At 45.6% G+C, this 23,441-nt stretch overlaps 1 protein-coding gene and 1 pseudogene across 2 annotated transcripts in view; one reads left to right on the top strand and one right to left on the bottom strand.

Moving 5' to 3' along the window:
* Nucleotides 1-1,236: 1,236 nt before the first annotated feature.
* On the bottom strand, nt 1,237-11,445 carry LOC147027290 (uncharacterized; annotated as a pseudogene). Its single transcript, XR_015056978.1, has 4 exons — nt 3,871-11,445; nt 3,099-3,741; nt 2,316-2,957; nt 1,237-2,189 (listed from the first exon to the last, which is right to left on the bottom strand). The product of XR_015056978.1 is annotated as an uncharacterized LOC147027290 (transcript).
* Nucleotides 11,446-11,681: 236 nt separating this feature from the next.
* The window catches only part of RSU1 (Ras suppressor protein 1), a 39,099-nt gene continuing 27,339 nt past the window's right edge, over nt 11,682-23,441 (top strand). The window contains exon 1 of the mRNA XM_085876599.1: nt 11,682-12,013. Within this exon, the coding sequence (XP_085732725.1) occupies nt 11,905-12,013 (109 nt within the window). The 5' untranslated portion in view covers nt 11,682-11,904. The remainder of the gene's footprint in view (nt 12,014-23,441) is intronic.

Below are 23,441 nucleotides of genomic sequence, written 5' to 3' on the forward strand. Positions count from 1 at the left end.
GTCATTCTGAAAGGTGAACTTTCGTCTCAATTACAGCTTTCTTGCAGAGTGCGCAGTAGGTTTTCCTCGAGGATTTTTCTGTATTTTGCTCCATCCATTTTCCCTTCTATCCTGACAAGTGCCCCAGTCCTCCGCTGATGAGAAACATCCCCATTATATGATGCTGCTACCACCATGCTTCACAGTAGGGATGGTGTTCTTTTAGTGATGTGCTCTTTTGGGTTTGCACCAAATGTTAGGTTTTGCGTTTAAGCCAAAAAGTTCCACCTTGGTTTCGTTAGACCACAAAACGTTTTGCCACATGGCTTCAAAATCTTGAGTGATTTTTTGCATACCTCAAGTGAGACTCCAAGTGGGAGGAATGGTTTCCTTCTTGCCACACTACCATACAGGCCAGACTTGTGGAGTACTTGGGATATTGTTGTCAGATGAGACCAGTCTTTGTCATAAAGGCATGTAGCTGTTTGAAAGTTGCCATTGGCCTTTTCGTTGCCTCTCTGATCAGTCTCCTCCTTGCTTGGTTAACCAGTTTGGAGGGAAGGCCTGATCTTGGCAGAGTCTTGGTGGTACTACATCCCTTCCAATTCTTCATGATTGTCTTGACTGTGCCCCAAGGGATATTCAAGACCTTTGAAATGTTTTTATACCCATCCCCTGATCTGTGCCTTTCAACAACTTTATCCTGGAGGTCTTTTGAAAGCTCCTTGGTGCTCATGGTTGAGTCTTTGCTGTGAAATTCATTATTCAGGAGAGGAAACCTCCAGGAACAGCTGATTTTATTCTGAAATAATCATAATCACTACAATTTAGCACAGCTGGAGGCCAATTATCTGGGTGTGTGATTTTGAAGGTGATTGGTTACACCTGAGCTAATTTATAATTGCTATTATAATGGGGATGGACACTTAACCAACCAAGATATTCCAGTTTTGTATTTTTAATTAATTTCCTGAAATTTGTTGAATTTGTTTTTCATTCAGAAGGAATTAGTCTAGCAGCCAGATGGCCTTCCCATGCACCCCCTGGAATATTTAATGCCACCTATTTTTTTTAAATGCACAAAGGTGTCAGAAACCAAATTTAAGATGTTCCCATTTCGAACTATTATCCCATGGGGTTTTTATAGCCGCCATCTTGGATTTAGTTCCATACCGGTGACAAATTCATAACTTTTGAACTATACATCATAAAAACGTGTGTGACCCCACTTTTCTATGCAGTTTTCACACGATAAAACGTTTCGGAGCATCATTTCTAGGTTTGAACAATTTATTAATGACATTTGAACAATTTATTAACGACATAATCACTGAAAAGTACAAGAAGTCCCAGAAAATTTGTCATTTTGGTAAACAATTCCTTCATTATCACTCATCATCATCATCGTCATCATCATCAAGATACGCGAGAAGTTCCTCATAGTCATTTACTCCATCTTCCTCATCACTTTCATCAGCAATGTCCTCCTTCTGAAGAATATCTACCATGGACGGAGGGAGAATGGGTCCACGGGACCACAGGGGCTCGATGGGACCGTCATCCTTATTCCAGCCGTGGCCATCCTGAGGGAGCGGGCAGTCGTATATTGGAATGTGAGACCTCTTCCATTGACAGACACGGTAATTAACTCTGTCAATGTGTGGATAGAGGGAGTCCTGACAGGGGGGAAGGCAGGCAAAGTCCAACTTGGATTTTGAAGTAAACTTTTCCTCTTCTCCCACCATCTTCCTCAGCATCAGAGTACGAACTTCGTTGATGCATTTAATGCGCGTATTCCCATACATCAGGCAGGTGAACTCTTCCAGATCCTCATACAACTTGTCTTTTACCTTCTAGTCTGACCCAACGTCTTTGAACACCTTCTGGAACCTGGGGTACTTCTGGAGCATCTTCAGAGGCCCCACCTTCCCTTTTCCTCTGAAAGCGCAGTTACAATCATCTCCAGTGAACGTGTAGATTCCCATCAGTGCTGTCGCATGGTCACTGCCTTGAGATTTCGCGAGCGCTGTGATATCAATTAACCAACGGGTTTTCCCTGTTCCTGTAGCGAGATGAATATTGATATTGATGGAGGAGGCATAATGTAGAAGGATAACGAATATGTCTGTATCTGGTGTCCGAACAACCACGTCTTTGAACCCAGAAGACACTGCATACTGGACGTATAGCACCACACGAATATCTGTCTCCTGGAAATAAATGTAGAATGAATGTAGTTCAGTTTTCAATATTATGATGCAGATAACATTAAGTAGGTCATGACATTGATTAGCAGTACATACATTATGTTGTATGTGATATAATAGGAAGCATACCTGTTTGGAGTGCAGGTTCTGGATCTCGGACGATGATACCTCTCCATCTGCAGCAGTGAGATGATAAGCAACACCGTCAACAACGAGGACAGCCATCGAGCAGCCCTCTAGCCGAGATGCTGCTGCCTTGCTGCTCCACATTCCAAGCAGAAGATGACATAACTGCTTCTTGTTGATATCATTCTGAAGGAACATCTTCATGTCAGGTGGTATCCTGGTTGAGGGACCGTCGATATGATGTGGCTGTGCGACACCCCGCCGCTTCCTCTCTTGGGCCTTGATGGAGTCTTCATCATAAGAGTCAGTAGAAAACACCAAATTTTTCTTTGAGATCATATGATCAAGTATCTTCAGACAGTATCCTCCGAATGTAGGCGGAAGGTCCTTGAGGGCATGGAACAAGGCATTGCCGTCTTGGATATGAAGAGCATCCTTAGGGAAAGGTACTTCGTCAGTATGGTCAGTGAGGAGATAGTGGAGCATGGAGGCTTTGTTGGTCTTTGCAAAGAACCCATCTCGTGTACCGAGACAGGGTGGGACCGGCGACAGAGAATACTTCATCAACTCTAAGATATCTAATGGCTCATCGATCAGCTGTGATTTGATGAGTAGCTGGAAAGCAAGATCTCCTTGCTCTTTGTACTGGATCAATTGAAATGAGCATCAACAAAACAGTGTTATTTGTTTGATATCATATGATTATTTGATGAATGAGAAAGAAATGCATTGCTGCAATGGATTAATCAGAGGTAATGATACAAAAGTAGTAAAATGCTTATATACCTTTCCTTGAGAAGATGTGAGTTTGGCTACTTTATTTCCAGCCTCCAAAGTCAGCAGCTTGAGCCTTTTTATTGGGTCGAAGAAGCCCACGCCGGAGCTACGGTCCTTGAACCGCTTCTCGATGAACTCTTGCTTGGCAGCTTTTCCTGTAGCTTCCACTCTCAACACATCAATCTCTACATTGGGAGATGCAGGTGCGCCAGATGCGAGTGAGTACAGCTTGTCCTTGTTTGGTATGATGAAAGGATTGCTGAAACTCTGAATGGAGGTAATTGCACGCTGGACTGCAGCCTCACTCTACCTGATCTCTGCCTTCTCAAGTTCTCGGTGTCGTTGACCTTTAGGACAATCGGGGTCATGGATGAGATTACACAGCTCTAACATCTTTTCGAAGTATTGGGCACGAGTGGATGTTTTGCGACAAAATCGCTGGTATGCTGCAAATATGTTAAAGAGGCCATTCAGTCCACCAGGGGACTTCGCAAACTTCATGAAAGTCTCTTCCATTGTTTTATCCACAGCACTAAGTGCACCAGGAATGAGCGAACGTTCAACGGCAATGGCTCCCTTACTGAGAAGGTCTGTCGCTCCAGGGTGTGTGAACTCGATGTTCGTAAGGAATACCTCGAACCACGTCAGATACCTGTAATGAAAGAAAAGAAACCAATTATTATCCACATGGTCATACATATAAAGTGTGTTTTCCTATGAATAAGAACAATTGGTGATGTGTGTACAAATTTTAGCTGTGATACAATTGACATGCAATTACCTGGCATAGTTTTGACCTCCATATGCGAAGAACAGATCCGCCATATCACCATTGCACTTGTAAAATAGCTTCAAGTCATTGAATTTGATAGCGTAGAGCAGCATGAAGACGAGTCTGGCGTGATCGATGAACGAAAGCCAGAACACAGCAGTTTTACCGAGGTGACCCTTGCGAACCTTGTCCTCATACTGTTTGTACTTGGTGATGATGCTGAGAGTTGTGGGGTCCTTAAGGACAGCATCGAGCTTCTGACGGTCACAAGATAGGACAAGCTGAAGGATGGCAGCTGGGTCTGTGATGAGGATATCCTGTTCTGTCACAAACTACTCCATCAGCAGGCGCTCCATGGCCTCACACACAGTCTTAAGGCAGAATAGACTCTTTGCATAAGCCTTCCCATTAAGGACACCTCGAAGACAACCACTCGTTACTAGGTCAGCTTTAATCAGGATCTCAGAATAGCCAGAGCCTGCCATCTTGTGGCCTAACATGTTCATGTAGTTCATGCCGGTATGGAATTGGCCAAGCATCACAATATGATCCTTGTACTGCTGTTGAAAGGTCCAGGTCAGAGGAAGTGCTTTCATGCACACTCCGAGATCAAACATGGTTATAGTGTATATCTGACCGACTTCCGCTGTTGCTTCATCTGATCTTTTCAGAAGCTTGGTGACAGTGTTGTATTCTGTTATAGGTTCACTTATGGGGGTGTAATAATCAATGATGCTCTTCTTGTCTGGTTTCTTACCCGTAGCAGCGATGAAGCCTCCTAGTGCTGGCACAGGTTGCTTTTCCCTGCTGCCGACCCTCCTGCAGAATCCCCAAACACGGTATTCTTGCATGGCCTTTTCCCATTGTACCTCGTTAACAGTTGGAGATGTGAATGAAGAACCCTCGGGCATTGGCGGTCCAACTCTGTTAAAGATGTGAAGAGGTGGTAGAGAACGGGGTGTGTCGACATTCCGACTTGTCTTCTTTGAATTGGAGCGGTCATATGCGGGCAACAAGCGTGTTTGAGGCGGCATATATCCAGATGCTGTGTCCTGGACCATTATCTCACTGGCAGAATTAACAACGTTAGACCCATGTACATTAGTGAGGATCTTGTTCAGATTGTCCCACTCTGAATGGAAGACTACATTTCCATCGCCTATGACAATCTGAGGAGTGAGTAAGGTTGATGTCTCATCGAGGGCTTTTGCCATGGCAGATTCTAGCTCCAGTCCATAGTCATATGACTCACAGTGACCTAGCCTGTTCAAAATGGTTATGAGCTGCTTGCTTCTGTAGAGGTGTCTGATAGTCATACACAGGAGAATGTGTTTAGGGAGCTTCCACTCCCCCTTCGTTACAGATCGGCATAGATCCTGTCCGATGGATAAAACAAGACGCTGAGTTTTGTCACTTGAAACTTCAGGTTTCCCTGCAATAGCAAAGGTCAAGAACGTAATAAGCTCTTGAGGGAGATCAGCAGAGGAGATGTCCAGTTCGTCTGGTGTTGGAGGCCATGGTAGAGCTTGAGTTTTGCCAAATGCTCTTCGGATTACACCACGAAGTAACAGAGCGATATCCTTCATGTTATCCACACTGGCCAAATTGTAGGCACATGCAACTGCATCAGCTACAGTTATGCATGCATTGTACACTAGATAGAATGACATACAGCCTCTGTCACCAGGATCAACCTTGCTGAAGACAATTTGGGAACTGATGTCTGGATGATTTTTCAGTCGCTTCATCAGATGTTCACTTCGATACCCATCATTCGGATAGCCACACTCATCCAGCTTATTAATATAGATCAATCTCAGTGAGGATAGTGGTAGAACTTTGTTCTCCTGGATGATGTTCTCTTGGACAACTTTAAGAGCTGAGCCGAATGCTTCATTGTGAGCTGCAGTGATATGGACCTGCTCTGTATCAGTTATGCTGGCTTTTGCTCTCTCCTGTGTGCGGATAAAGTTGTGATGTTCATTTTTGAACCTCCGATGACATGATGCATGATGTTTTGCCTCCACAGAGCGGCACAGATCAATCTCCATCACTTTACGAGCAAGGCTTGTCTTCCCCAGCGTCTCGGCTTGTGATTTGATGGGTTGCCATGCACTATTCAGAGTGAAGTATCTAGGCCGTTCAGTCTTGCCAGCAGTTTTTATCTCAATCTTATTACAATAGATGTACTCAGGAGGAATTAGAGTCCTACTCTCAGACACTGATTTTTTTGCCAGGTGAATATTGTTTTTTAGATGATGACGACGTCGACTCTGGACTGTTCAGCTGCTTCAGTCTATCTTGGTTCTTAGTGAACAGCTGATAGCATTGTCTGTAGTAGCCAATAGATTCAAGATCAGCACCTTCAAGTGTCTCTGGGATCAAGTTACACACATTTTCCATACGATGAGGTGAATCAGGCGGTTGAGCGAGCCTCTTATCACGAATCTGTTGCAAGAATGGAATGTTTTTCAGCAGGTTCAACTTTGATATCTCTAAACGAAATGAAGTTTCCATGATAAAGTCCACTAACATGCAACACACTCTGGGAGCTTGACTCTCTTTGCTGGCACAGAAGTGTCAACAGACTTCTTTTGCTTACTCATGATTTCTTACGGTTTTCTGTCGCCAATAACCTGAAAGCAAAATGACATTGATTAGTTGTCACAAAGCAAAGTGCGTTTAATCTAAATTTAATGAGATATCTAATAATTGAATGGCTGATATGGGATAAGCTGGTTTCCGCCAGCGAGAACATACAACATGCTTGGGAATACATGGAGCGTTCAATGTAGGCAGGGCCTGGCCATGATTGAACTACTAAAGGCCAAAGTTGGACATGACAGCAGACCATCAACACCAGATGTGTAATAATTGCATCAGTTTCATAACAAGAGATCCAAGATGGACGCTCGAAATTTAAATTCAGATAGCAACCAATTCTCAAAATGTCAGAAAAATATCAAATGAAGTATTCTAAAACTCTCGTACATGAAACCTACACTCTTGTACAAATATATAATACAGTTTGGAGAATAAAATGCTTCCAATAAACCTAGAAAAAACACTTACTTCACGGAGAGCTGCGACCCAAGCACCTACGACCGGGCTCGCATGTTGGAAGGAACGAATCAATTTCAGTTTCACTTGATGTACGTTTGAAAACATTGAAAGCATTGCAAAAACAACAGCATGGCAATATTATGCGGAAACAAAGCTGCACCAACATCCCACACAATGTTTGTTGATCACTGTTTGGAGAATGAATCACCAAATCAATCATCATCAAACACAAGTGTGCGAGGCACTGATATATTTATTTCCTTCGTACAAATGCCTATATTGTGCATAATTGTTCATTTTTTAAAGAAAATGCGTGATTATGTCGTTAATAAATTGTTCAATCCTAGAAATGATGCTCTGAAACGTTTTACCGTGTGAAAACTGCAAAGAAAAGTGGGGTCACACACGTTTTTATGATGTATAGTTCAAAAGATGAATTTGTCACCGGTATGGAACTAAATCCAAGATCGCCTCGATAAAAACCCCATGGGACAATATTTCGAAATGGGAACATCTTAAATTTTGTTTCTGACACCTTTGTGCATTTAAAAAAATAGGTGGCATTAAATATTCCAGGGGGTGCATGGGAAGGCCATCTGGCTATGAGACTATATAGGTTACAATGTGTAAATGAAGGTGGAAAAAGTCTGATTTAATTCAATTTAATTCCAGGCTGTAAGGCAACAAAAGGTAAAAATTTTGAAAGAGGGTGTAGACCTTCTATTTGCACTGTAGGTAGTTGAGGGGACAGTGACTGTCCATTATAGAGCAGAATAGGTTGAGGATGTATTGTGTACAGGCAAGGCCAGGTGGAGGACTTGTGAGCACCAAGGCAGCAGAATTAGACTGGTTATAATGGCATGGAAACATCACGGGCCACACTTATTCTGAACAAATATACCATCGTTAACTGAACACACTACTATTATGGCCCAGATACCTGTATCATCCATGCACCCTATTATGTCATATACTGGACATTGCCATTATCCGTAGCTTTATTGATTATTAGGATATTTAAAGACCACTTTTGTGCACATTAAGCCTAAATTGCATCAACGAAGATTACCAAAAATTTCAAACAATATTCCCAATGGCTATATGAAGTTTCAATGATCAGATATATGAAGTTTCAGATTTTTCGGATAAGGATTTCAATTCAACCAATTGTGGCTGGAATACCACTTCACCAATGACGTCATCATTATCACCCGACATACCCCATGGGGAGTTGATGACGCGCTGTTTCAAAATTTTTTTCCGTTGAGTGTTTTGGAGAAAATGATATTCAATTGTTTTTCCTTTGTTCCAATACGGCTGCAAAACAATGTGACCAATGACATCAGAGTTGGCAATAAAAATTCTCCATGGGGAGTCCCTCCTGTGTTAAACGTTTTTCATAGATCAGACAAACAGTGGCAGAGAAAAACTTTTTCGGGGATGCGACTAATCAAGAAATGAACAAGCTAGAACAGCACTCGGTAAAGTGCATATACCCTCCACCAGGTATGGATGGTTTAAGTTTTGTATCCCACTGATGGGCCGGATCTGGATCCGGACCTGAACCACAATCTAATTGGCTTGTCACTGTCACCTAACCAACTCATCCACCGAGTTTGTCATAATTCATCCACACCGTTTTGAAATATCATGCCACATATCGTTTTTGGCCATATCTCTCAATGGTGAAGAAGCAATAAAAAAAAATAAACAAGAAAGATGTGCAGAGCACGATATTGTGAAATCCATAAAACAAATTTGACCTTCAAAATAATTGGTGGTTGAATTAAATGACCTGATATGCAAATTTCAAGTCAATGGGATGAAAATTGAGGATTTTAGTAATTCCACCCAAGTTGTTGACCTTTGGCCTTTGTTGACCTTTTGGTCGATGTTGACCTGAAAAATAATTGGCTGGTTGAATTCAGTGACCTGAAATATAATTGGTGGTTGAAGTCAGTGATCTGAAATATAAATCCTCTCAGTTTCAAGTCAATCAGACGAAAATTGAGGACTTTGGAAATGTCACCTTAGTTAACCTTTGGCCGATGTTGACCTCAAAAATAATTGGTAGCTGAATTAGTGATCTGCTATGGAAATCCTGTTCGGATTTCTCGTTAATCAGATTAAAATTGAGGATTTTATAAATTCGATAAATTTGTTGACCTTTTGACCTCAAAGACAATAGGCTTCTTGCTTATGTTGAACTCTACCGTGTGGTGAAGTTTCATGAAGATTGGTTTTAAATTGTGACCTGCAGGCGATTGACAAACAAACAAACACGAAAAAGACATGCAGAGCACGATACTTGCCAAATACACCCCCTTCACCAAAGGTTGCCATGGATACATAAAATTGACCATTTCGTCGAAATATTACAAAAACTCTCATCTTGTATGTATGTATGTATGTATGTTCCCGAAATACAGCCAAAACGGTACACGATAGCGCAAACATTTTAGGGCCACCTTACTCACCATTCTCATGCGGTGTGCAGTGTCAGGTTTCATTCAAATCGGGCAACGAAAAATATTATTAAAAAATCAATTCCTGATTCAGTCAAGTACTCTTTGAGAGTATTTGATCAATGCAAACAACCTCAGCGGTATAGTTCGCTGGAGCTATCTTGTTTTTTCTTTCAATGATTTTTAGATCCTCGTGGAGGATCTCCAAGTCTTACTCACGTTGTTGTTCTTCATCTTCTTCTTGTGGACTTTTTTCTTTCACAGCCGACAGTTTTCATCGAAACTACCTGAAACTTGGCACATATATGTAAAAATACCCTGCGCAGACAGTAACTATCTCCGATTTTGAAAATTCCTCCAAGAAAAAATGTTATGACGTTAAAATATCTCCGCTAATGGAAATCGCCTATACCATTATATCCGAAACAAGGCAAGCTGTTTGAATTTTGTTTGCGGGAATCAAGCCGGGCATTTGCACAGATATAATTTATCGCAAACCTGATACATCACAATGACGTCATATTCGTTTTTATGACGTCATCATTAAGAGGACGAGGATCTTAGCTCATTTGAGCTTGTTTTCATCAACAGCTGTCACAACGGGAACCCAACGGGTTCACAGGTCGTCTCGTTAATATTAAAATTGACAATCTTAAAGCTCAGATCAATCGGATGAAAATTGATTATTTTTCAGATTGAAATTGATTATTTTAGAAGTTTGACCTTGAGGTGACTTTTGACCTCAAAAATAGTTTACAAATTCAGTGACGCATGATGCAATTGCTGCCTAATTTTCAGGTTAATCAGATGAAAATTGATGATTTTTCAGATTAAAATTGATGATGTTAGAAGTTTGACCTTTGAACTTTTGACCTCAATAGTTGGTTTCCCAATCGAGTGACACAAAATGCAAATCTCGTTCAAATTTGAAGTCAATCGGATGAAAATTGACAATTTTAGAAATTCACCTTATGTTGAGCTTTTGGACTATCCATCCATCGGGACCAAATACTCTATGTGGAGCGTTGGTGCTACCGAAGCAGTCTCCTTGGCTATTGGGCACAATCCTGGATGGGTCCCCACAACGACACAGTATACCAGCAAGCTGGCACTCATTATGCCGACCTCGGAAGGATGACAGGCAGAGTCAACCCCACCTGGTATTAATTCAACAGCCGAGTGGGATTTGAACTCAGGATCCTGGGATCCCAAGCCCACCACCCTAACCATTAAGCCAACACCAAGCATACCCCCCCCCCCCCAACATGACCTTTTGGAATATGTTGACCTCAAAAATAATTAGCTGGTTGAATTTAGCGACCTGAAATATAAATCTGCTTCAAATTTCAAGTGAATAGGATGAAAATTGAGGATTTTTAGAAATTAGACCTCAAGATGAATCTGCTTCTTGCTTCTGACGAACTCGACCATGTGGTGAAGATGGTTTAACATTGTGACTTGTCGGAGATTGACATAAGGACAGAAAGACAGAATAATGCACGCACAAGACCAACCAATATACTTGACAAATCTTCAATTTTAGAAAGGATAAAAAAAAAAAAAAACTCATCCGGATCTTCACCAAAATGGAATCGTTGTTGTGGGTGTTTCTACTAGATCTTGTAGATCTGGCATGACCGGAACTCGATGTCATTTCCCTTCTGGGATTATTTAATGATTAAAGCGGTTGCTCATCCGGATCTTCACCAAAATGGAATCATTGTTGTTGTGGGTGTTTCTACTAGATCTTGTAGATCTGGCATGACTGGAACTCGATGTCATTTCCCTTCTGGGATTATTTAATGATTAAAGCCGTTGCTTTGATTCTGTGTGCTGGTTCGATCATGACAATTCTGTCCATGTCACACACCCAACCTGTCCATTAGATTTTGTCCGAATCCGATTACAACGTTCTGAGATATCCTGCTCACAGACAGATCGTTTTCTCCTCCTGCCCTGCCTTGACCACGCCACTCCACCTCCCTCTGCACTCACCCAAGTACCTCCACTCCACAACCACCCCGACCTCACGGATATGCCTCCTCACACAATCCTCCCATCTCAACCACAATCTACCTCTTTTCTTCCCTACCTTGGTCCCTCAACCTCCCCGCAGGGTTTCAACGTCCGTCCACCGTCCACGTTCAGTGGCGAAGGAAACATTTTTTTTTTCACTATTAACAAACAGGAAGAAAAAAAATCACAACAACCGAGTCCACTTCGCAATAAATTCAAAATTCCTTCCAGTACTATCCGTCTGAGCTGAAAAAATCACTTCCCAGGCATATCCAACCAACCAACCAACGTTCCGAACAAGCACCCCTCCTCCTCGGCACACCGCTCCGCTCGGCCTTGTCGCTTTGGGTGCGGATTTTTTTGTGCCCCAGCTCGGTTCTTTCCGGGCGTTGTCCCACTCGTCCAGTGAGACAAACTTCTCCCGTTCGCCTTGCAATAATCGTTTTATCGCCATCTGAGTCCCGTTCATAAGCGAAGAATTCCCGAAAGTGGAAGGAAAATGTCCAAGTCGCTGAAGAAGGCGGTGGAAGAGAGTAGGGAGAAGAACCTGCCAGAGATGGAACTTTGTGATAAGGGGATTGGAAACCTGCTGGACGTTCCGGGCCTATGTAAGTTATCACCTCAATACCGGATATACATACATGTATACATGTATACATATATACATATATACATATATACATACATACATACATACATACATATTATATACATACATATTATATACATACATACATACATATTATATACATACATACATACATATTATATACATACATACATACATATTATATACATACATACATACATATTATATACATACATACATACATATTATATACATACATACATATATATTATATACATACATACATATATATTATATACATACATACATACATATTACATACATACATACATACATATTATATACATACATACATACATATTATATACATACATACATACATATTATATACATACATACATACATATTATATACATACATACATACATATTATATACATACATACATACATATTATATACATACATACATATATATTATATACATACATACATATATATATATATGTATATATATATATATATATATATATATATATATATATATATATGTATATATATATATACACAAACACAAGCCAGCATCATCATGCAAGTTGCGGGGACTGCCCAGCAGGCAGCCCCGCCGACCATTGTGTTTGCTTGCGTCAGTACCATCCACTGTTTTGCAAAGACTGCCCTGCAGGCAGCTACATCACGGGGACTGCATTGAGCAGCCCGTGCACCGTGTTTTGCATCCATCCATCCATCTGCACACGGGGACTGCATTGATGCAGCCCGTGCACCATTCATTTTTGTGTTTGCTTGCGTCAGTGCCCATCCAGTGTTTTGCTGGGACTGCCCTGCATGCAGCCGCACATGGGGACTGCATTGGTGCAGCCCGTGCACCGTTTTGTGTTCACTGACTCATTTCACTCACTGACGCATTGGGCAGCAGGTCACCTTCTGTGTTGATACCTGCATTTGTTTCATGATCCAGAGACTGCATTTGGGCAGCCTGGCTCCCTGCTTCAAGAATGGCCTGTGGGATGGCATATGGCATGCCGGGCTGGGGTGAGTTGCCTTCAGCAGCTGAAGACATGAAAAGGTTTTGTGACAGACAACAGGGCCTTTTGAACAGGCCCTGAAGACATCCGACCTTCAGCTGCGGGGGCACTCACCCTCACAAACTATGACTAACTTTGCCATGCCCTTTTTCCCCACAGAGTCCATCAGTCCTGGGCCATGGTTAGTGTGAATTTATAAGGTTAAGGTTCGGGTAAAATTGTACATGAGTTTGCTCCCCCTGCATGTTTGTCGTAGCGCCGGCAATTATAGTTAAGTCGTCTGTATGAATGAGTTTGTTGAGTTAGTTTCTCAGCCCGTAGTTTATTTACTTTTGGGACACATACACCAAATGTCGCACTCAGGGATCCAAAGGTAAATCGTACTAGGGGAGAACTTACACATGGAGGCCCACAAAAATTTGACGACTCGCGACGAGTCTGTAAAAAGGGGAGGGGGTAGTATTACAGTTGTGGAAATTCACAGATCACCATTCAGGTACCCCGAAGATCAGTTATGTCGATAAGTGTGTGTCCAGATAGATTTCCCCAGAGATGTCTAACGGGATTATTCATGAGCCGGGCTGTGATCTTTCAGGTCAGGTATGGGAGCATGTGCCAGAACAGCGCGTCGCTGCGTCCACTTTCCGCCGGTACTCCGGGGGCCTCCGTCTGGCCATCCCCCAGGCAGATGCCAGGCCCATCCCCATCTCCTTGAGATGATGGTCAACCTGCTGCAACCATGAGGCACGTGGTCGGCCCACTGGCCTCCTCCACTCATGAGACTCCCTCGCTGAGAGAATCTGGTGAGCAGGATCAGCGTCAGGAAAACGAGCCACATGTCCATACAGCCGCAGCTGACGCTCACGGACTATGCAGGTAACAAATCTCATCCGAGTCTCTCTCAGCAACCGCTCGTTGGACACAAAATCCGACCAGCGATAGCCAAGGATTCTCCGAAGAGACCTGGTACCAAAGGAATTAAGTCTCCGTCTCAGATCCTTGGTCAAAGTCCAAGTCTCGCACCCATAGAGCAAGACTGGAAGTACCAAGGACCTGAAGACTCGGACTTTCGTCCTCCCGCACAGGTACCGGCAGCGCCACACCCCATGATCCAGTGAATCCATGACTCCCCAGGCCCGACCCAGACGTCTATTGACCTCCGGCTCACAACCTGCGGAGACATGAATATCACTGCCAAGGTAAGTGAATCTATCCACGACCTCAACATCCTCACCACAAACAGACACAGACAGGACAGCAGCATCCAAGATGTCACCGAAAGCCTGGATCTTTGTTTTGACCCAAGAAATCCGTAATCCCAACGGCTCCGACTCCTCATTCAGCACCTCGAGGGCCCCCAAGAGGATGTCTAAAGTCTCCGCAAAGATGACTGCATCATCTGCAAAATCAAGGTCCGAGATCTTGACATTGCCAAACGATGCACCGCAACTTGATCTCTCCGACATCCTCCCAAAAATCCAGTCCATACAAGTGCTGAAAAGTGTGGGGGCAAGTACACATCCCTGACGAACTCCAGTAACAACTGGAAATAAGTCAGAGGCGGTACCACCACACTTCACAGCACTCTCAGTACCAGAGTAGAGTTCAGACATCAGATCGATCAGTTTCGGTGGCACCCCACGAAGACCAAGAATCCTCCAGAGGACATCCCGATTCACTGAATCGAACGCTTTACAGAGATCAACATAGGCTGCAAGCAGCCCCTGCCGAAACTCTCGTCTGCGTTCAGTGAGGACACGGAGAGCAAGGATACGGTCAATCGTTGACCTCTTTGGTGTAAAGCCTGACTGCTCTGGACGCTGGTGCTCAAGCAGATGGTGGCGAACCCTATCAAGAATTATCCGAGCAAAGACCTTGCCCGGCACTGAGAGCAGCGTCACCCCTCGGTAGTTGTTGCAGTCTTGGCGATCACCCTTCCCTTTCCAGAGAGGGACAACAAGGCCCCTCTTCCAGTCAGTTGGGATGATGCCTGTGTTCCAGGCAGAGCACAAAACTGCATGCAACGACGCGAGTGCAGCATTTCCACCAGCCTTGAGAAGTTCAGCATGGATGCCACAGATCCCTGGAGCTTTGCCCCGTTTCAACTGGTTCACCGCAGCCCGTGTTTCCACAAGCGATGGTGGACCACAGTTGATTCGAGGGTCAGCAACAGGGATTGTAACACCCTTGACGTCCAACTCGACAGCTGGGGGATCAGCCTGGTACAACCGCTCAAAGTAACCGGCCCAGCGGGCCTTCACTTCAGACTCCTCTGTCAAGAGCCTACCACTCTCTGCTCGAACTGCAGTGCTCCGAGGGATGGGCTTGGATGAACGTAATGCGCGAATTCCCCTGTAAGCGGGACGAGAATCACCTGTCCACAGGTGATGCTCTACCCCCTCACAGATTCCTCGCACATAGGCCTCCTTGTCCACCCTCAGTGCACGTACAGTTTTACGCCTCAGCTCCCTGAACAGCTCAGCTCTGCCATTCAGCCTGGCCCTGCGACTCTGGTCAATGGTATCCAGTGTCCCTTGAGAGACAAAATTCTTCTTTGCCCTGTGGTGAACTCCAAGGCATCCACCGGCAACATCAAGGACGGTGGTCTTGAAGGTGCTCCACAACTCTTCAGGACCCCCCAAAGCACCCAGACCCCCAAGTGTCCACTCAGCCTGTTCGCAAACTCCTCAGCTACTCTCTCATCCCTGAGCTTGGCAACATCCAGCCTAGGCTGGGATGGTACCATTCTCCAGGATTTAAGGTGCAGCTTTAGAGTTGCTACAACAAGCCTGTGGTCAGTATTGAGGAACTGAGCACTCCGGTAGACCCTGCAGTTCTGGATCATCCTCCAACGACCGTCAATGAGGACATGGTCAATCTCCTTTGCCACACCGCCAGCGTTGGAATACCAAGTCCAGCGATGAGCTTGCGGGCGCTGAAACCATGAACCAGCCACCCTAAGTCCATGACTTCTTGCAAAGTCAAGGAACTTAGTGCTATTCTGGTTCATAGTTCCTGACCCATGGGGACCAACACACACCTCATAACCATCCCTATCAGTTCCAGTCGATGCATTGAAATCCCCCAAGACTAGAAGTGTATCTCGTCTGGGGCACTGATCAACCACAGACTCGAGTGTGGCGTAGAATGCATCCTTCACGGTGAGATCACTCGCCTCAGTCGGAGCATAAATAGAGACCAGGGAAATGACACCTAAGGAGTGACGAATCCTTAATCTCATAATACGCTCGTTGACCGGTGTTACCTCAATTATCATTGGGGTCAGCTTATTGGACACAGCTACAGCAACTCCTTGGGTATGGTAACCATCAGAGCGACCAGACCAATAGTAGGTGTAACCACCCACCATTATCTCGCCGCAATCCGGTCTCCGAACCTCAGAGAGAGCTGCAATCCCGATGTCCAAACGCTTGAGCTCAGATGATAACAGAGACAGGTGATCATCCTCTCTTAGGGATAGGACATTCCAGGCACCCACCCGAAGGGACCGCCTCAGGTTAACCCAAGGAGACCGCCGTCTGGTGGACGACACCTCAGCACCACTCCGACACACTCTCCCGCAATCTGACCCAGGGATGATACCCCGTGGTTTCCCTCCTATCAAAGATTGGGGGTCCCGTTTGGGGTATATTGGGGGTATACGAGATTGTGATCTTTGAGGTCGTATTATTCTTTTCTATCGTTATTTTAAACAACATCTCCTCACCACCTTCGCCACAACCGCCAACATCTTCTCACCAGCATCTCCACAATCGCCGCCATTTTTTCCCCAACAAACGAACAACGTCTCCTCACCTTCATCTCCACAAACGCCGCCATCTTTTCACCAGCAACGACATCCATAGACAAACGGCATCTCCGCCGACAGACGCGGGGACTCTCTCGTTGGGGCGAGGGCCGGTAATTTCTACCACGTCCGCTTTGTCCGCATTTGATGGCAAGATCGGATCAGAATGACAAAAGGGACAGAGCCAGCGGGGGGTGAGGGGTCAGAGGTGAAAGACCAAACACCCCCCCCCCCCGATCCCAATAAAAAGCGGGGCTGAGGCGCCGAGAGGCCAGTCTGGGTTCGCAGTCTCGGTTCGCAGTCTGGGTTCGTGGTTGAGTTCGTTCGGAGTGGAGCTCGGAGTGGAAGTCGGAGTTGAGGAGAGGAGTCGCCAGGAGTTGAGTCGGCAGTCTGGGTTCGTGGTGCAGTCTGGGTTCGTGGTCCAGTTTGGGTTCGTGGTTGAGTTCGTTCGGAGTGGAGCTTGGAGTGGAAGTCGGGGTTGAGGTCGGAGTGGAGCCTGGAGTCCTGCTAAGCCTGCAGTGCCGTGCAGAATTGTGGGTTGGTGGAGGCAGCTGGAGAGAAGTCGCCAGCCAGCGGCATAACGGTCCGAACGACGCTAAGGAGTGAGCGGGCTCTTAAGAGAGCATCAACTCTAAAAGAGCAAGGCCCGTTTGCTCCTCTAAGGCGTTATCAGCAAGGCCCGATCGACCAGGCCACACGGCTAGGCCTGGACCAACCGAGCTGCCAATACACCAGCTGCTGTGTTGACGACGTGACATCGAGGGTCACCCAGCGAGTCACCACGAGGGTGGCAGGTAACCCGCACGGTCTCACGGAGCTCCTTCGGTCTCCACAGCTCCGCGGAACATTAAAGGCCTTCGGGTCCTGTTCTCCCTCTCTTTTTCTTTCCTGGGGTTTTTGCATGGAAGTCTGTGGCGCCTTGTCTGCCAAGTCGAATTGTGGTTAAGTGCGTGTACAGAATAAACGGGTGTAGGTTTTTTTCTTGCTCGTGTCTTGTCCCTTACCCCCATTGCTTCATTGACTGCATGCGTGTAAAATAAATGTCATTGTTTGAATATTCACTTGCTCGTTGCGTCCCTTCCTCCATTGAGCTGCTGTAATTGCATTTCGAATAATAGCTGGTTTTTAATAGCCGATAAGATAATCGAGTCTGACAGGGCTTGGCGATAATAAACCACTCGGAAATCGCAAACGGCGCGACCTGCTTAAAGCGGCTCGTGTCCGTACGAGTCCCGTCGAGGTGTAAATCCCCGGCATTTCTGTCTGCGCGAATACTTAGGGAAATCGACAATTCGGCGATCAACCCTGTCACACGTGGACAGAAGATTTGGCTGATTTATGGTGTGGTTAAAAACACACCCGAAGCTGGATTTTGGCGTTGATCCGAAAGCTGCGACTGGATTGCCATGGTCGGTGGGCAAAAATTTGGGCAAAAAAAAATTTGGCAAAAAAAAAAAAAAAAAATTTGGCAAAAAGTGGTCGTCTGCACGCCGAAGTGGTGAGAATCCACAACAATATATATACATACATATATATATATATATATATATTTTTTTTTTGTTACGTTTGAGGGGGGGTATGCATTCAAAGGGTAATTAGGATGTTTAATTAGGTATGTCATGCTGTTCGAGTTTACCAGGATCTCGATGTAATAAGTAGCAATTCAGTGGTGATAAGATGTCTAGTAAATGTTCATTTCTTCAAGGGGGAAATGATAATTGTCACGTAATTAGATAGGGACACGGCATAGGGTAAGTGTGTCTGCGTAAACCCCTTTTAGTAGTCCCTGGAGGCTGGCCGTGACGTCACAGGACAGTGCAGTGGATGGCTCCGCCCCGTGATCACGATTGGCGGAAGGCGACGGCGGTGGGCCAATAAACGGCTCGATTGGAAGTGACGAGGACGGGAGGATAAAAAGGTTCTGTTCGGGGTCGAAAAGGAAGAGGAAGAAGATCGGGACAAAAAGATCGTGTTTTTTTGGTGTGGAGGCTGTTACGCGGGAAGCGTACTTTTTGTTGTGCTGATTCGATCTTGTTCTTCATCGTGTCTTGGAGCCTTGCTGAGCCTCGTGCCTCACCTTGGTTGGCTCTGGGGTTCTGCTGACTCGGAGTACGGGGTCGAACGGCGGGCGGACCTGCCTCCCTCTCCTGCTCGCAATTTGGCGCCAGAACTGGTTCCCTGGCGGCTGTGAGCGGACTTGGGCCAGGACCAGGAGGTCCACAGCACCACGGTTTCTCCTGCCCCCCCCCCCCTGACGAGAGCAAGGCCAGCTCGTCCGACGCTGATCCAGGGACAGTTGCGTCCACACCACGGTCCAGCCTGACCACCAGAAGTAGCTACGTTTGTGTGTGTGTGTGTGTGTGTGTGTGTGTGTGTGTGTGTGTGTGTGTGTGTGTGTGTGTGTGTGTGTGTGTGTGTGTGTGTGTGTGTGTGTGTGTGTGTGTGTGTACTTGGTGCCTTAGAGGGTTTGAGAATTGTATATTCATTGGAATTGTCTGTGTTTTCCCCACGCCCAATCCCACACCATCCCGTCGAATCGCCCCGGATCTCTTTTCTTGCCGAGTCTTGTTATTTCTGGTTAATAATAAAAACAAATAAACATCATCAACTCAGTGAAAAGTCACTCGTGCCACCTTCCTCGTCCCGTTTGCAGTAGAGCGATTAGAACCGCCATGTTTGGGTTATAAATAAATAAACCGCCTCCATCGTTTCGGCTCATTCTACGTTGGCGGGACTGTTCAAGTCCCGTGGACGTCACAATATGTATATATACATACATGCATACATACATACAAACATATACTGTTGCGAATTCCCGCCCGCCGGCGTGCGGACGGCCACGTAACTCGGATCGCGGCACGTTGCCCACCGGATGGACAATTCAGTCATGACCTTCTCGGACCAACGCCGGGAGCTAGTCACGGGTGGGGGTTTAACCTCGCCACGATCGTGCCAATTTCCCACCCGTGCAGGATAGGGTCGCTCGCCAAATTTGATCCACCGAAGTACCTGCGCGAATGGTCGACCGGGCGATCGCACCTCGCCGCAGGTGGACTCCAGACACGGGCCGCTCGAGCGGCCCGTTCCATGCTATCTGGATAACCGAGCGGTGTTATCGCCGACCTGGATGGTTCAGATTAATTACCGGGCGTATTAAGCCCACTACGAACCCTTTACGTGAAGCAGGATGGAGGGTCAATAAAGAAAAGACGAAGCGAAACGGGAAAACAGTTCACACAATTCACATTTATTACGCAACACACGGAAAGCACACATATACAGCCAAACAGTCAAAATGCACATATAGCAGTTAAAACAAAAGAAACAATGACGCAGAGTTACTACCGAATACACGTACACACGGCAACACTTATACAGTTCTACTTTACAGACGGCGCAAACAACATTCATTTGAAAGCAAAAGAAAAGGCCACCCTCATAGACAAGGGGGCAGACGGGGCCCGTGGGCCTTTATGGCGTGGGACTTGGCAGACCGAACGAGTCCCACGAGACCATTGCAGGTCACCTGCACCCTCGCGGTGCGATGGTGGGCGAGCTCTCTCCGGCGCTCCTTGTACGAACGCGCAGGTCCGCGTGACACAGCTGGCAGAGCGGCGCCTCCAGTCCGTGTCCCCTCTGCGACGTCCGGACTCTCCACCGACTGCAAGCTCCAACGAGCGGGTCGCTCAACGGACCGCTTCTCCAAGACCCAGACGGGCAGAAGAACATGAACCGCCGATGGACACTGACACTCTCACCGACCGCCCTGACCTGACCTCCCCTGACCTGACTTCTTCTTAGCGGCGCCTCCGTGCGCCCTTTTATTTCCCCGGCACCCCGCCCCTCCCTTCGCGGCACGCGGGGGGGGGGGACATTCCACCAGAGAAATCGGGGCGGGAGTTGAGTTCCAACCGTCATTCTTGTTTACCAGAGAAATCGGGGTGGGAGTTGAGTTCCAACCGTCATTCTTGTTTACCAGAGAAATCGGGGTGGGAGTTGAGTTCCAACCGTCATTCTTGTTTACCAGAGAAATCGGGGTGGGATTTGTTGTTGTTCCCCTTTTGTGTTCGTGGAGATGTTGATGGTTGCTGGCGGAGTGGTGAGGATGGCGTGGTTGTTGAGAGGCAGGTGTGGTTGTGATTGTTGTGAAGCAGCGTTGTGGTTGGTGGTTGTTGTGTGATGGCGGTTGAGACGTGGTTGGTTCAAAATAAAGATAGAACAGAAAAACGGCTATCTCAAAGCGTCGCAGCCCGAATGAATCACATAAATTCCCTCTATGCGCGGGTTTGGGGCTAACTACACATGTACTTAGAGTTATCTCACCTACGGGCCCTTCATGGTGTAATGCGAATTTCCACAGCCGTAAAAATACATATATATATATATATATATATTTATATATATATATATATATATATATATATATATATATATATATATATATATATACACACACATGTGTATGTGTGTGTATATATATATATATTTATATATATATATATATATATATTTTTATATATATATATATATATATATATATACACAGACATATGTACATACATACATACATGTGTATGTATGTATATATATATATATGTACATACATACATGTGTGTGTGTGTGTGTGTGTGTGTGTATATATATATATATATATATATATATATATATATATATATATATATATAGTGTTACGAATTTGGAATTCAATTGCACACAACATAAAGGTTCCCTTCGTCAGCTATGTCGATAAGTGCATGTTCTCGAGATAGCTCACCTTCCTTTGCTGAAATGTTTTGATGAATGCAAATGAAATGTCGTGGCTGCACGAAGGTTGGAATCCGGCAGAAGGGAATTCCTGCCGGATGGTACCGTCCAAGAGGGACGAGGTGCGCAGGGCGCAAGCAGCTACCATGACGTCAAGGAAAAAGAGTGCGGCTGTGAATTTCCTCGCTGAAGGTGCGTATTATGGAAAAAAAAGTTGAGAAAAGCAAGCCTCGCTTTGGGTGAACAGGATTCCCAGGCAAGGGGTGGAAGACCCCCTTGTTTGGGGGCAGAGGAAGAACTAGTTAGGGGGATGGGTTAGCTTTGTTAGACCGGCTTCATGGGGACATGGATTGTTTCTCATGGAGCCTGTGGAATGGATTAGTTAGAGGGATTTTAGTTCAGATTTAGGAAATGGAATTTTTTTTGGATTTTTGGAGACACGGACAGACCGGAAATGTGTAGTGGAGACGTAGCTTCGCTATGTAGACTAAATGGAACGTGCATGAGTTTACAGGGATGACAAGGGAGCACTAGTTAGTCAGGGGATTTAGTTAGAAGGATGGCAGTGTGGAGTGTTGGTGTGAGTTGCGAAATGGAAAGTGTGTGAGGAATGAGTGTAGGACAGTGGGCCCAAGTGTGCGAGTGGAGCGAATGTGGTATACATGGTGCGAATGACTGGTTGTGGGGAGGAGTGATTCCCACCCAAGTGACCCCGGGGTCAGTTTAATGTTCGCTAGTGGGTTATTCAAATTTACTAACAGAAGGTCGTTTTGTTGTTTGTGTCGAGAGAAGGCACGAAACCCTTTTGGTGGGGTGCAAGAGTTCATTGACCGGTTGGGAGCGTGGCTGGGAGCGTGGCTGTGGAAAGTTGAGTATTTGTTTAGTGGGCACCCCAGGCACCGGACTAGTCGGCCAGAGTAGGCCAAGGGCCCAAGAGGGGCCGGGGCCGGGCCGGCACCACCGCACTCCCTCCAGACCTGATGGAACCACACCAGAGGCCGGCCAGCTTCACCTGCCGGCTTGTTGTGCTGCAGCTGTCTGTTCTGCATGGGCTTACCTTACCATGCCTAGTTGCCTGCCTCTGCCATGACCCCATGCCTGCTAGCCCTTGTTTGCATTTGCCCCTGTGTCCATCCATCACCATGCGCGCCAGGACCATCCAGTTTTGTGAGGACTGCCCTGCAGGTAGCCTGTGCATCCAGTCCATTTGTTGTTTTGCGAGCATCTCCATCCATTCCCCTGCACCAAAGACTTTGCTATGACTTTTGCCTTTCCCCTTTCACAGATCACAAGTCCTGGGCCATGGTTAGTGTGATGTAATAGATAAATTAAGATTGTAAATACGTGGAACCCCACCGACATGTTTGTTTTAGCGCTGGCAATTTTAGTTAAGTTGTCTGAATGAGTCTGTGAGAGTTTGTTTAGTTAGTTACGCAGCGCATTAGGTTATTTATTTTTGGGACACGTATAAAGAAATGTCGCACTCAGGGGTCCGAAGGTAGAATGTACTTGGGGAAAAGTTATACATGCTGGTCACACGAAAATTTGACGACTCGGGACGAGTCTGTAAAAAGGGGAGGGGTAGTGTTACGAATTTGGAATTCAATTGCACACAACATACAGGTTCCCTTAGTCAGCTATGTTGATAAGTGCATGTTCCCTAGATAGCTCACCTTCCATTGTTTAAATGTTTTGAAATCGATTAGATGCACTGTGGATCAATTTAATAGTTAGGGAGCGAACAATGGAGACGTCCCTCCCCCTCTTCTGTGAAGAAGAAGAAGAACCCTGCCATCCCGTGACGTCAACAACTCCCTCCCACCCGTGGTTG

This window comes from Eptatretus burgeri, chromosome 4, assembly GCF_056783735.1.
Source record: "Eptatretus burgeri isolate ZD-2024b chromosome 4, Ebu_testis_v1, whole genome shotgun sequence".
Classification (NCBI taxonomy): domain Eukaryota; kingdom Metazoa; phylum Chordata; class Myxini; order Myxiniformes; family Myxinidae; genus Eptatretus; species Eptatretus burgeri.